This window comes from Labrus mixtus, chromosome 15 (genome assembly GCF_963584025.1).
Source record: "Labrus mixtus chromosome 15, fLabMix1.1, whole genome shotgun sequence".
Lineage (NCBI taxonomy): Eukaryota > Metazoa > Chordata > Actinopteri > Labriformes > Labridae > Labrus > Labrus mixtus.
In genome coordinates this window covers 26,533,224-26,548,223 of record NC_083626.1, presented here as the reverse complement: position 1 = coordinate 26,548,223, position 15,000 = coordinate 26,533,224, and the positions used below count along the sequence as shown (strand labels likewise).

The following is a 15,000-nucleotide window of genomic DNA, read 5'->3' as shown; positions in this document are numbered from 1 at the left end:
GTCTGTCTCCGTCTACTTCCTCACAGCGTCCTCCCGCCTCCTCGTCCTCAAGCCCCTGCTCCGTCTTCAGCTGGAGCGCAGGCCCGGGAGGCAGCACGCCGTCACCCTGACTCCTGGTCAAGAGGTTTTGTCCTGCGGGGAGCTGATGATCTGCAGACATCTGCCCGTATCCAACGAGAGACTGGACGTCCTCCGCCTTCAGGGCCCGAGGAAGAACCCCGGATTGAGCATCACGGCAGGACCTCGCAGTCCTGGTGGCTTGGAAGAGAGGCGAGGCGGGGGTCGGGGCAGCAGACGGACCGGCCGATGAAGAGAGAGAGGAGCAGGAGGCGGCCGAGGAGCACATGGACGATGCAGAGAGAGAAACCGAACCAGCAGCAGTCACTGAGGAGACCGCAGCAGGGACCATGCCGGAGTCCGGGGTCAGTTCTTCGGAGCTGCCGGCTTTACAGTTCGCAGACACAGACGCCTGCAGGTCGGGGAAGGTGGCGTGACAGGCTCTCACCAGCTCGCTCACCCCGAGCCTCTCGGCCAGCTCGTACAGCACGCCGACATCGATGAGGTCGGTCAGGATCTCGCCCGTGTACACGAACGTCAGCACCTTCTCGAAGTTGGCCGGGGAGATGAACTCCAGCGAGAAGGCCGACGACGCCGACGCTCTGGCAAACAGGTTGCGGAAGTACGACCCGGCGCAGGCGAGGACGGCGCGGTGTGCCGGGAACGTGCGGTTTCCGACCTGCAGGAACACGTCGCAGTACTGACGCGACTGTCTGCAGAGGTTGAGCTCGGAGAGAACGCTGGCAGCGTGGCCAGGACCCTGCAGCCGGATCCTCATCCCTGCTGCTGCAGCTCCCGGTCCGCTACAGACCAACTGCAGGAAGAAAACAGAAAACAGCTCAAGGGACAACTCTCAGTCACATTTCTCAGTATGTGAAGATTGTAAACTTTTGACCGTATACGTTTTTGTCAGAGTTCATTTACTTTCTTTCACTGACTCGTCAGTTTGCCTGATCGGGCGCGTGGCTTTGTATGTGTGCAAGGTTTATGTTTTTAAGTTTATCTCTGTGAGCGGGGACAAATCTCACCTTCACAGATCTGCTGTTAACTGATCGTGTTGATGTTTGTTCCTTTGTTTGAATGCTTTGCTGTCAGGCTGAGAAATTAGACTCGTTATGGAGGGAAAACCAACGATGTTATCCTGAGAAATCAAAATTAATGAGAGAAAATCTAAAAAAAAAAAGAATTTAAAAAAATGTACTTTTCACTGAAACATTTGCAAAATAAAATATATATATATATATATATTATTATATATAATATATGGACAATTCTGTAGTTTTGATACAAAAACAAATCCTTTTGTCTTTCTTTCTTTCTCTCAGTCGAACATGAAGACACAGCTCTGTTCTCACGTCTCTTGTAATGCGTCTTGTTTTCTTCCTTCAAAAGGCAGAACAGAGTTTGGGAGATCACTTTGTCCCCTCCATTACATCATAAGTTGTCTTTGAGTGTTTCATTGATGGAAGTGTGGAAAGTATTTCACTCGTTCCTGTGATCGGCTGGTACTTAATGTCCCCCCGAGTTTATTCAGATCTTGTTAAGATTTCTTTTTCATTCGATGCTCCTGATTCCTGGAATGTAATCCAACACGTTTTAAGACCTTTAAGGCCAAAGTAATGGATCATTGTGCATCAATTTATAACTGTTTTTATCTGTTTTCTGGATATATAACTGTTTTCTTTTTTGCTGATTTTTCTTTTATACTCGCTTTTATTTGTGTCTCTGCTTTTAAACTGTGAATGAAGGAAACTTCAGCATCTTTTGAGTTCAAATAAAGGTTTTGAATTGAATTTAGAAAAGCTCTGTATTAATATATGATTAAATTATTATTATAAAAAAGGATTGAGTATGCAACAAGCAACAAGCTTTCCATAAAACGAGGCTCTGCAGTTTCTAATACTATAAATCAAATGAATTATAAATGAGAAGAGACATGTTTGATGTTTGAATAGATTTAAACTTTTCTTAAAAGAAATAAAGATTTAAATCTCAGTAATGTTGATAAAATGTGAACTCTCTCCTCTCTTATTCAAACTAAACCATTAAAGCTTTTTCCCGTTTATTTGTTTGTTTCCTTTAATAGTTTTTGTTGCTTCTTGTTTATTACTTTGAGTTGTTTTATTTATTCTCATCAGTCCAACACGAAGCTAACATCTGCTGCTCACAAACATTTAAACACATTTTACACATTTATTAGTGACATAATTCTCCTCCGTGATTATAAACTCGTTTTGTTGCTTCATTCTCGTCACTTACCCATTGAAAGATGTTTTACAGGGGGGACGGATAGTCTTCTGTTTTCTGTTTCTGTTTTCCGGTGGTCGTCCACGGATTATAAACGTTATTATTACAACCCTTTTGCTGCTCCGTCGCATGTTGATGACGTATGTCAACAAATGTGTCAGAAAGTTCGCCCCCTGCAGGCTCAATGAGGCGCTGCAGGGAAGGTGATCCAAAAACAACAATCTCTACTTCTTCTTTTTTATTCTTATGTAGCATTATGTAACATTTTTTTTGACACTGTGATTTATTCATCTGTTTTTTTTCTGCTTAATATTTATTTTATTTGTGAAGCACTTTGTAACTGAGTGCTACATAAAGTTTTACTTAATTACTTACTTAATGAGGTACTGACATGGTGATCACAAGAATCACCAAACAGCAAAGTGAAAGACTGTTGGAGAGCATGCCAAGCACATAAAAGCTTTAATTAAAAATCAGGCTGAGAAATTAGACTCGTTATGGAGGGAAAACCAACGATGTTATCCTGAGAAATCAAAATTCATGAGAGAAAATCTAAAAAAATAATTAAAAAAATGTACTTTTCACTGAAACATTTGCAAAATAAAATATAGGGACAATTCTGTAGTTTTGATACAAAAAAAATCGAGAAATGTGAAATTTGGTTTAAAGTAAAGTTGAGGCCTTTTAAAGGATGTTTGTAATATTTGTAAAACTGCAAGTAGGCTTACTATAAACATGTAAAATTAATTAAAAGATATCCCTGACCATCAAAAAAACAATTATTTTAATCCAAAGACTATTAGCCTCATTTTTTTTTTAAAGGAAGGCAGCTACGTAGAGATACTGTTCAAAACAACACCAGCAGGAAGGAGGGCAAGAATAAAAAAAAAATATAGAAATTCTGCATAAAATGTCAAATTTTTATCAGAAGATGAACCATGAACTTTATGTGGTTTACATGCAAGCTTTAAATTTGTCTTTAAAAGTTTACTATGCAGGGGGCGCAGATGGCCTAGTGTTTAAGTCGGAAGCTATAGTCCTCCAAAATGGCGGCCCGGCTTTGAGACCTACCCCCCCCCCCCCCCCCCCCTCCTCTGTAGAGTGGATGCTCACTCAGGTCACCATGTGGTGGACTCTGAAGCTTCAGTGTTTATCCAGCTCTGCATGGGTCTGTAAACCTTTCTGTGTTCTAACCTCTCTCCATTTTTCAAAAGCATCTCCAATATTGATCCTAGTTTGAGCACGTTTCTGCTCGTGGAGCTTATTAGAAACATGCAGAGGCTTTTTAGGTCGGGTACAATCACTTCTATCTGAACCACTTCTCTTGCCCACTTCCATCGCTGCAACACCTGTTGACCTGATAACTGCTCTCATATCAGGCAAACTGAGGGGCGTCCAAAACGGCTGTGTGGGGGGGGTCGCCTTAAAACCGCCTACCTTCTCTGGTCCAAACAAATCCAGAGCATTCAGGAGCAGAATCTAAAGTTAGAAGGAGGACATACTGGCTGCTGCATTGTTGTCAGAGAAGCCAGCACTTCAACATGTTTCCTTAATGATCAGATAGTAAGATACCTTTATCATCTCACTCTCTACACATCTCACTGATTGGTCCTTTAATCGTATCTTATATGTCTTGTAGTGTGATGTACAGAAGGTGGACACAGACAGAAACAAAACAAAACATCCTAATAATGCTAATTAAAAAAACTTTATTTTGTTCCAGTAACCATTTCTTTTTGCTCATGAAGGATTCACACGACCCACAAAGTGTCAGAAGTTAACGACGACACACCGCGACTCTTCATACTTCACTGTAAACTCATCAACAGGAACATGAACAATGTCCTCGTCTCTCTGCTGTCGTCCGGCCCATCCTAAAGAAAAACTTGGAACAAACAGCCACATGTTTACGATATGTCAAAGCATCTGTTCACAGGTTTATGCTTCTTCATGACACAAAAAGGAGAATAAGAAATGATGAGACAAATGAGAAACAAACTTGACGCATCTCCAAAACTACCAGTAGAAATCATTTACAAAAATCGAGTCTTTGATTTTGCGGTCGTGTCTTAAGTTACAGAGTTGAACATTAAGTATGTAGTATAGTTACATTTACATCATTTTTTTAAAACGCCATTATCTTTGACCCGTGAGAGTAACACTGACATATTTCATATTCCCAACCCACTCGGTTTTTTCTAGTCTAAGCAGAATAATCTCGGCTGATTCTTCACTGAAAACGTTTTATATCGGACCTTTATACTGCTGCGACACGCACACACAAGGAACAACATGACATACTGTTAGGTTGGATTTTGTAAGCCCGAGAAAAGAAATCGCTGTTTTGGTCCAGTCACAACCGATATGTGGATAAAAGCAGCGCCCTCTCCGTGTATTACACTCAGACACCGCCTCGCTCTGAAACTTGTTGCCACAGCTGGATTATTGCACTTCATCGAGGAGAGGAAGTGAAACTGCAGCAGGTCGAGTGGCTGCTCTAAAACGACAGGAGCTACAAACTTCTACATGAGTCATGTTTAAAATGAGGTCAACGACAACACAGCATGTCAGCAATATGTCTGTTATCAACAAATTCAGTGGATATTGCTTTTTAAGTTGTTTGATATGTTGTTCAGTCTTCAGAAACATTTGTTTTTTCTCTGACAAAGTCCTGCCATGTTTCTTAAAAGTCCGCTGTTTTCGAAACGACAAAACTCCCTCCAGTAGTTGCCGGTTTGCTTCCTGCGTGTTGCGGGCATTCTTCTTCGCTACCGTTTCCTGGAGCCGGTTCGGCCGAGGCTGGCGGTGCTGGAGCGGCGCGAGAGGACGGGCGTGGCGGTCGGAGGGGACGTCTCGTTGGGGCAGCCGTGTTGGAGCAGGATGTCGATGCAGCCTTTGCTCCCCGTGTTCCTGGCCAACCTCAACGCCGTCTGGCCCTGGGCGTCTTTCACTTTCACATCGATCCCATACTGTGGGAGCAGGGAGATAGTTCAGATTATTTATCAAAATCTTTCAGTTTACGAGTTGATATGACGCTGCCTATACTTAAACCTTTATGTGAGTGTCTGTGTGAAGCTGACATTTCTCTAGAAACATTTGTACGGTACTAAACACAGCAGCTACACAGAAAACATCTGAATCACATTAGATCTGACGACTTTCTTCATCTGATATAATTTACAACTGATTCTTTAAAAAAACATACAAGCACACGGCCATGTTTGTATATTAACTTCTGCATGTTTCTGATTTCATGTAAAAGTGTTAAAATGGCTGAAAGTGAAGCTCAAAGGAGTGTTTTAGTTCGAGCCCGACCGATAATATCGGCCGATAGCAGCGTATCCAGTGACTATCGATATCGGCTAATTTTATCACAGATATGTGCCGATATCACTCGATTTATTCACCAGTCAGAGAGCATTTAATTTGAGTTTCATTGTACTACACTAGCAGTTTTCTTTCACCAGCAGAGGGCGCTACACAGACTACAACAAACATCATCACTCTGCAGAGTGTAACTGATGCACGCACACGCTCAGTTACTTTCCAGTTGAGTGACCATGTTGTCTTCATTATAAATCTTTTCCACACGTGTTTGATAAATGCATTTGAGGGATCAACACAATAACTGTGTAAATCTTTATCAATGTCTACGGATCAAAGATAGATCTAAGAAATATATCGGCCAATATATCGGTAAAGATTTTTTTTCTCCCCAATATCGGTATCAGTATCGGCCCCCAAAAATGTTCAAATCGGTCGGGCCCTAGTTTGAGGGTCTGCGTGCTTTGCAGTTTTCCTATCCAAAAACATTTAGTGCAAAAACACAGAATTACAGTGTTGTTAGACTTATGAAGACTAAACAAATGACTGGATGAGTTTATTTCACACGTTGTGTGTCAGTGGACTCTCAGGTTACACAGATATATATATATATGTTCACAAACACTGTTGAAGTTAATTTTTTTTAATAATATGTCTTTAAAACAGATTTAATGAGTACTATCAAGGGAAGTGGATGAGTTGTGAGAAAACTTTCTTAACCTAGCAACAGAAGGAAACAGTGAGAAAGTAAACGCTGTTAGAGGACAATGTATAAGTTAACGGCTTCCTAACACTCCACAGTTTGTTAGAAATATGTTAATTCCAAACGTCAACATTGGGAGATTCAGTTTTTGCTGGACAGGAAGGCTTTTAAAATGTTGACAGAAAATCATCGATTTGAGGGAAAAGTAAAATATTTCCCTTAAAGATCCTTGAATTGATATCTATAATCAGTGCTTAAATAAACCTCCTTCACTGTTTACATCTTTCTTGAAACAGAAACTTTCTGAGCTTTTATCGGTTCTGCTCTCGTTGTGTTGTATCAGGAGCAAAGAGTCCACAGAGGGTGAAGCCGAGAACCAACAATACAAATACGATGGATGGAATATAAATGATAAGAAACTGGCACAAATTCTTTTGACAGCAAGTAAAAAAACCCACCTACCTAACCCACCAACTATTGATGAGTGGATAGACATAATATATGAAATATATGTTATGGAAAGGCTCTCACTTTCCCTCAAAGTCCAGAAGGATTTTACAGGATATGGACCAAATGGACTGAATATGTCAAACCTATAAGACCTGATTTTATTTGATTTATTGGAGTACATGGGGTGTTATTTCCTCATTTTTGTAATTTTCTTTCATCCGTTAACCTGCTCTGTATTTAATTTTCTTATTTTCTTTCTCTACCCCTCCAAGGTGAAAGCTTCCTGTGTTCTTTTGTAAATCATTTCAGTTTAATTAATGTCATGTTACTTGAATATGAAAAAATCTTTGGAAGAGCTAAAATTGTTAAATATACTGCGAGCATCATACCCCCCCCCCTCTTTCTGCAGAGAAAGTGCTCCAATGTTTGACCGTTTGAGGGAGGAGTCTTGCAATTATTCTGCTATTATGTGTAATTAAGAGAAAGGAGACACCCACCCAGACGAGCAGCTGGGTCATGACGGCGTCTCCCAGCTGACATGCAGCGTGCAGGGCGGTGTGAGGCGGCGAAGTGGACCCCGTTTGGCGAGCGTTGATCTGGTCCTTGGTGCTGTGGGCCAGAAGCAGCAGCAGTCTGGGCAGATCTCTCTCGGTCACCGCAGAGAGGAGCCACTCCGGCATGCCGTCCTGCTGAGGCCCCGAGACCGGCTGAAGAGCCGCCACAAACGCCCGCTGCTCGTACTTAGCGCGGATCCACGACTCCCTCTCCTCCCTTTAGAAACAGACACAAGGGAGACATCAGAAGGGAGGGAAATGCATTTATCAATAATGGATTAAAATAACTGCTGTGATGTGTTTCTACTCACCGGGTCGCATTGGGCGCGGGTTTGGTTCTGCCCTGCGTGCAGCTCTCCCAGATGCTGTTGGCCATGAAGTTTCCGATGGCAGCCAGGACCTGAGTGAGCTCGCCGGGCCAGTCGTCCAGGTCCAGGGAGCGGACCCGAGACAGGTGAGTCCCCAGGTTTCGATGGATCCCCGAGCACTCGATGCAGATCAGCGCGCCCAGGTTGAGGCTGGCCCAGGTGGGATCTGCGGGGGGGCGAGAGGAGAGACGGCGTTGGATGTGAACAATGACACGACCACAGGCTGTGTTTGAAAGCTCGAAAAGCTGAATTATTCTCCAGATTGGATCCGCAGCCGGAGGGCAAAGACGCCGACGTTTCAGTACTCACTGGGCGCCTCGCAGTCCACACACAGACCGTTGCCCTTGGCGTTGCGGATGGCCTGCAGCGCTACAGCCTCGCTCTGGCTGCTCCGCCGAGCCTGCAGCATGACACAAACAAACACAAACACTAAATAAGCACCTTCAGGTTTGACATCAAGGAGGAGAAATGAAATACCCACATACGGCTTAAATAAATATGTGGAGCTTCAGATAGCAGGAATAAGATGACATTTCATTTCAGGATTTATTCATTTTGCCGCAAAAACATTTCTGCTGCCAACTCTGAAAAAAAACAAACAAAAAAAAACCCAAACAAGCCTGGTTCTTCAGGACTGTGTTAGTGGGCTTCCTTTAGATATAAACTAAATGTGCTGGGAACAATCACATATTCAAAACTTTCTCTAGTGACTATCTAATGTCCAAATTTCTTCTCTTGCTTTTAGTCACTTGCATACGTGTATGGAAAGTTCTTGACGCGTAAAAAATAAACAAATGTCCAAAATTAAAGTACTTTCTGATGTTCCAGTTTATTGTCACATACGAAGCGGAGACAAACTGTGATGATGATATGATGAGTTGTTATTTCTGAGATTATACCGTTGGTTGTCGTTCTTTTGTTATGTTAAATAACCTACTTAGATTACGTTGTGTTACGTATGTTCCCACCACCTATGCCCTCGTTTCCTGTTCACCTGTGACATATAAACACGAAACCAACCACCTGACCAATTAACCCAAATGATCAATTATCCCCACCTAGTGTCCAAATTAAGTAAATAAATAAACATATAAACAAAACCCATTGAAATACAATAAATAAATACACACACACTAAATTGGCTCCTACACTTTCATTCATTATCTTCACCGCTTTTCTACAATTCTACAATTCACTTAGCGACGTACATCAGAGAGTAAGTACAACACTAATCACATGCACACACCGCCACCGAGGCAGCGGGAGCAATGCGGGGTTAAGTGTCTTGCCCAAGGACACATCGGACATGTTGCTCAGCTGGGGATCGAACCCCCCGACCTTCCGGTTGAGAGGCGACGACTCTACCAACTCTTTTTCTGAAGTGTAACACATTGACAATCTTTGATATTTAATATTCTTCAAATAAGTAGTTTTATTTTTAAAGTTAAATACATGAGTGCAAACTGGCCAGAAAGCTTTAAAGCATTTTTAATTTTTAATTCTCAAGTGAACTTTTACTCAACTAGACAAACCAATAACCTCTACCTCCCAATGTGTCGTACATCTCGAGGACTCAATAAGATACACACGCATCTTTATTTACTTAACGATTTTTTGTCTTTTTCTAGATACAAATTGAGACTCAGAAATGCGTTGATGTCAGAAAGATTTGTAGTGAATTGTCCTGATTTTTGTTATATTGTCTACATACTGTACGTCCTGTTTTTATGTTTTCAATGTTTGTTTGTAATTTTCAAATTGGGTACATTTTATTTGTGATAGTAAATATTCTTACTTTAGTATTTTTACTGTATTTTATTTTAACTTTGTTTAATCTCTTAAGGTGAGGTTTTGAGATAAACCCTCGTGGGTTTCTACCTCACCTGCACATGTTTTATTTTTTATTTGTTTTAATTTTGTTTGACTCTTCTTTCAAAAAATGTGCAAATAAACTAAACTAAACTAACTGAGCCCCATTTTTCCCGTTCAGGGTCTCAAATTAAAACAAACAAACGCTAATTTAAAAAAAAAAAATGTTATTCAGGGGTCTTTAATGTGTGTGTACCTTGTTCCTGCCGCTCTCACAGGACTGCAGGCTGGCCAGGATCTGGCTCTCTATCGCTGACACCCACGAGTCCCGGTCCTCCTGACTCTGGGCCTCAAAGTGCCACGTCTGGCCGGTGAACGACACGACGATAAAGTCTGCATTCTCCTCTTCTGAGAGTGAAAGTGAAGCACATCAAAGTCAAAGGGATGCATGTTAAATAGACATGTTAGTGAATATATAAAATATATAAATATAAAGGTGGTGTTATGGATTTATGTGAAAGATGCTCTAAAATAAAAAAGCAAAAACAACACAGAGTAGTAGTTTGATGGAAGGTGAGAAGTGAAAAATCTTTGTTATTACAACACAAACAAGTCGCATGACAAACTCAGGAAAGGGATGTCGGGAGCACAGACGTGAAAAAAGAAGAAACAGAGAGGAGGGGTGATGCTCCGTCAGCCTCCGTTTGTTACCTGTCTTATTAATGTTTCTCAAGCTACCAAAGCTCTTTAACTTCCACATTTTGCGTTTGGCTGCAGAGCGAGAGATAAGCACAGGGACGAGGGAAAAAGAGAAACAGAGAGAGAGTGAAGAAGAAGACAAGTTAAGAAATATTCAGAGAAAGATGCTCAGTAATCCTCAGACAGGAGACACGGGCAGACTGATAGAGGCAGGAGAAAGAGGAACACTGAGGAGGAGTATGTAAATCATGTGGATATGTGCACACATTGTTTAACTCCAAATGCTGACGACAACAATCAAGCTGCAGACTCTAAAGGAAGGCTTTATGATCCAATACAACAATCATTATTAGATATTCTTTTGATATTTTCTGATTTTTAAGCAAACCCAAAATGTCAAAGAAATAGTTTTTGTTTCTGTAAGAAAAGGAAAACCAGGAGAAGAAGTGTGTAAATGATGTGGATACTGTATGTAACCAGATGTTTTGGATCCAAATGCTGCAGTGTCTAAAAGAAGGATTTATGATCCGATACCAAAATCATTATTGGATATTCCTTTGATATTTCCTGATGTTTTAGCGACCCAAAAATTGTCTCGCTCTCGGGCTGGGCTAGTTTTGCTTTTTTTGAGGTGCTCTACACGTTTTAAGGTTAGGATTCCTTTAGTGCAGATTTCCCAAACTTAAGACTGCTGCGGCCCGCTTTGAAAAACAAAATGACTCCGGGGCCTGTTATAAAACATTTTTTATGACTACAGCTATAACTTTCAGTAAGGGTAAAATATTGGACATTACAACATGATATTATGTCAAGATAGACAGAAAGGTTTCCTAAACATTATGTCCATGAATAGTCCTGACAGGTCTTACTAATCACTTAAAGGGTTGGCTCGCGGTGAATCATCATTATTGTGATATTTCTTTTATTTTTATACTTGGTGGAGGTGCTTTTCGCGGCCCACCTGCAGTACCCACACAGCCCACCAGGGGGCCGCGGCTCACACTTTGGGAAGCACTGCTTTAGTGTATCGGGTCAGTCGAGTCAGACCATCAACAAACAATTCTTATAGAAAGACCTCCAATCTAATCTAGAGTAACGTTTATGTACTGTCTGTCAATACTCAAATCTAAGTGATGAAAAGGAAAAGGGAAGGAAAACATGTATTTGCATAACTGCACTACTTTTTCAGATATTCACGACCAGAGTATCCGAGTAAATATAATTTTCTACAGACAACATATAAAAGTCTTTATCACATTAGCACTGATAGTTGTCGTATCTTTAGGAACTTTAATCTCCGTCACCTTCAGCCTGTCCGACGGCCGTGTCTCCTTTCTGATTCATGCTCTTCTTCCTCCTGTTCTTCTTCCTGTCGCTCATGGGGGACGCCTGGCTGGGGTCTTTCCCGCCAAAAGGACTGGCGGCCCCCTCGAGGGCATCTTAACATGACAGACACAAACATCATGAATCAACATGTATCATACTGTGTGTGTGTGTGTGTGTGCGGTTAGAGGAGCTGCAGACGAAGAGTGGGAAGAGAGTTTGATCTTTTTTAAAGTACGCACCGACACTTTGTGCTTTAGTGGACAGCGAGGAGGAGCAGCGCTGAAGAGCTCGCTCTCCGCCCTGAGGCGACAGACCTCCAGACGAGCGGTCGTCCACCACAGAGAGGGTGGCTGGACACAACTGAGGAACTGAAGAGCCAAGAAATAAAACATTTATTTTGTGAAGTATGTTGTACGGGACATTAGACCTACTTATATCTTTTATTGACATCTTTAAGTATTAAAAATGTTTATTTTCCGTCACCTGTTGTCATAAATAATTTTACTGTAAGCTCTAGAACCCAACCCGGACCCTCAGGTCGTCAGGTGAAGGTCTTTTAACCGAACACAGAATCAGATCAAAGTCCGGAGAGGGGGCTTTTAGTTACTGAGGTCCAAACAAACTCCCTGCTGACCTGAGGTCCTTTACTACTGCTTCTACTTTTAAAACAAAACTCAACTCTGTTCTAAAAAGCATATGAATAGTTATTTTTGTGTGTGTGTGTGTGTGTGTGTGTGTGTGTGTGTGTATTTATGATCACTTTTGTGGTAACTGATGTTTGCTTTGTCGTGTGTATAAACTATTAATGACAGCGGAAACACTTTCTTTCTTTTGTATTCTGTTTTTAACCTGAATGTAAAGCACATTGAGCTTATCTGTAATGAAATGTGCTTTATATATAAACTTGCTATCGCTTGCCTTTGCAGTGTTTATGTCAAAGAGCATGCATGTGCATTTTGTGCAAGAAGTCGTCACCGTTCATGGTGTGGGTCGGGTTGTAAGGCTGAAAAACTCTGCTCAGGTTTCCAACCCTAACCCCTCGCTCTGAAGAGAACATACACCAAACTTTAAATTCAGGGATTGAATGTCAAATTGGCTGCAACACAGGGGAGTTTTTTTTTTAAACCATGTTTTAGTCGGTTTTAAATAGTTCACCGTCTCTCTAATGCTTCATCTGTTTAGTTATCTGTGTGTCATGATGGATGTCAGTCTACCTACATGTACAAATAAAGTTACCAGACAGTTAGAGAAGTCCAGACGGTATCAGAGACAGGCTCACACTTTGTCAGTTTCTGTGCATCAAGTTAAAAATCCTGCCAGTTTTGTCCTTTCACTAAAATGTCGCCGCCTCAGTGACATTCATAAACGACAGAACAGATCTGATAATGCTCTGTGTATGTACACGAGGAGCAGCTGTACCTGTGCTGGTGTTATCAGCAGCCGTCGGCTCTTTGCTCAGCCCGTTGACTCCGGGTACAGAGCCGGGGGGGACGGGCGAGGGGCCCACGGGGGCGACGGCTCTCGGGGGACGTTTTCCAGGAACTTTAACCGTCACGCGCAGCAGGTCGATATCCTTCCCGTGGATGTTCTGTGTGTAGTCCTGAAAGCCCCCAAAATATCACACACAGTGTTAGAGTGTTTATTTTTACACTGTGTGAGTCACTCATAGTGGAAGAGAAGAAAATATCTTCTAGCAGAGTTTTAGCACAGTTTGGTCTCATAACAGAGGAACTATCTGTTTTATATTTTAAATGAAAGAGAGTATTCAGATGAATATTTAATCAGACAAAGAAAACCCAGAGAGAGGAGGAGATTATCGCTAATAGAGGCTCAGACGCCGTCCCTGTAGGGCTGGGAATCTTTGGGTGTCTCACGATTGGATTCGATTCTTGGGGTCACGATTCGATTCAGAATCTATTTTCGATTCAAAACGATTCTAGATTCAAAATCTGTTTTTGAATAAGTCCATACTTCAGGATCTACTCCAGTCATCTGTGAGACCGGCTGAATGTCTTGCTGCTCCGTTTGTCTTTCTACTGAGTTAAAGAGCTAGCATTAGCACTTAGCAGGGAGTGACTGATGAGCCCAAAAAACAAACAGATTTTTAGAATTTATGATTTAAAATCTCAGAAGATAAGAATTTAAATTTTTACATAAATCACATTTTTTTCCCACCTCTATGTTCCTGTGAGGGAACAACAGAACAGACTTCTCCTCATCCTGCCTATCACTTCAAAATGCAGCGAAGAAGCTTCGGCAGTCCTGACATTCTTGGCTACAGTTGCTAAGCTGTGATTGGACAATAATTGTCTGGGGGAGGGGCTTAAAGGCTTTATATGAGATTTTTCACACTTAAATATAATAGAAATCAAGTATCTCCTCTGAAAATAACTCTGTGAGTCATGACTGTCTACAATGGGTGTAACACCCGAGTCCCACTGTCTGTGATGTTTTCAGAGTTTTCAGAGTCCTATCTTCACTTTGTTTACATCGCCCGGACGGCCGGCTGACTCCTCCCCTCGCGTATAAAAGTTGTTTAATTGAGGGACTAGAGAAAAGAAGAATAACATACTGTACTCACTGCTTAACTGTGTTTCTAGATCACGCTCATTTCAGGTAAATTTACATGCAGTGTGAAGATACGAGCATAATAAAGATCGCTAGCATTAGCATGCTAACACAACAATGCAGCGCGAGTTGTTTTGGTTTCATGCTGGTGCTCAAGGGCGACATCTGCTGGATCAAAAAAATCACATATAAAGCCTTTAACAAGTGAACGCTGCTTGTCCACTATAAGTCATGAAGATGCTCTTTTAAATCCTTCCTTTAATGTCTTTTTGATTTATCTTTTTCTTTGAGCTACATTAAGGTTCCTGTTCAGAGACTCAAAATGTTAAATCACAGAAAAGAAAAATCAATAGTAAGCTGCAGTTTCAAAGCAATTATAGGTTTGTTAAAGACAGCCCTGCGCTGAAACCATCGAGGCTGAAACTGCAGTGAAATGTAAAAAGCTGCAGATATCATGAGGGAGTGCTAAATCTTGTCTCGTGTTTTTACTGCCGTATTGATCGGTCGGCGGTGTTCTCTTACACTGGAGCTGGAGTGGTAGGACAGCGTGCCATTGTTGGACAGGGTCACGTATTTCTTCTTCCACTCCTTATTCAGAGAGCTCCCACTCCTCTTCCACAGGATGCTCTGTCGAAAAAAAACACACAAACCCAAGGTCAGCCGCAAATCTACCTAAATTTAGAGTCGACGCGGCAGAGACGATCTCTTCAAAGTGTGAAGAGCGGCTCGACAACAAACGCCGAACGCTCAGTATTAATAGAACACTCTCGAGAAAGGATGAAACAAAAGATTTTTTTTCTGCTGCTTATGTAAGATGAAAAAAGACGTTTTCTTTTTTTGTTCCTACATTGTTGCTGAAGAGGGAATTGGTACATGTTCCTGCGCTGCTTGTGCA

At 41.7% G+C, this 15,000-nt stretch overlaps 2 protein-coding genes across 6 annotated transcripts in view; both read right to left on the bottom strand.

Annotated features, from left to right (window-relative positions):
- The window catches only part of LOC132990114 (zinc finger and BTB domain-containing protein 39), a 6,949-nt gene extending 4,519 nt beyond the window's left edge, over positions 1–2,430 (bottom strand). The window contains exons 1-2 of the mRNA XM_061058189.1: positions 2,317–2,430; positions 1–871 (exon numbers count right to left, since the gene is read on the bottom strand). The exon at positions 1–871 is cut by the window's left edge and continues 404 nt beyond it. Coding sequence (XP_060914172.1) covers positions 1–835 — 835 coding nt within the window. The 5' untranslated portion in view covers positions 836–871; positions 2,317–2,430. The remainder of the gene's footprint in view (positions 872–2,316) is intronic.
- Positions 2,431–3,993: 1,563 nt separating this feature from the next.
- Positions 3,994–15,000, bottom strand: part of agap2 (ArfGAP with GTPase domain, ankyrin repeat and PH domain 2) — a 37,513-nt gene continuing 26,506 nt past the window's right edge. For 3 of the 5 annotated variants that reach the window (XM_061058187.1, XM_061058183.1, XM_061058186.1), the window contains 10 exons: positions 14,628–14,732; positions 12,957–13,137; positions 11,777–11,905; positions 11,516–11,650; positions 10,224–10,283; positions 9,769–9,920; positions 8,013–8,103; positions 7,647–7,869; positions 7,279–7,552; positions 3,994–5,273 (listed from right to left, as the gene is read on the bottom strand). In XM_061058187.1, coding sequence (XP_060914170.1) covers positions 5,073–5,273; positions 7,279–7,552; positions 7,647–7,869; positions 8,013–8,103; positions 9,769–9,920; positions 10,224–10,283; positions 11,516–11,650; positions 11,777–11,905; positions 12,957–13,137; positions 14,628–14,732 — 1,551 coding nt within the window. In that variant the 3' untranslated portion in view covers positions 3,994–5,072. The remainder of the gene's footprint in view (positions 5,274–7,278; positions 7,553–7,646; positions 7,870–8,012; positions 8,104–9,768; positions 9,921–10,223; positions 10,284–11,515; positions 11,651–11,776; positions 11,906–12,956; positions 13,138–14,627; positions 14,733–15,000) is intronic. The other 2 variants (XM_061058188.1, XM_061058185.1) reach the window with 1 other exon arrangement.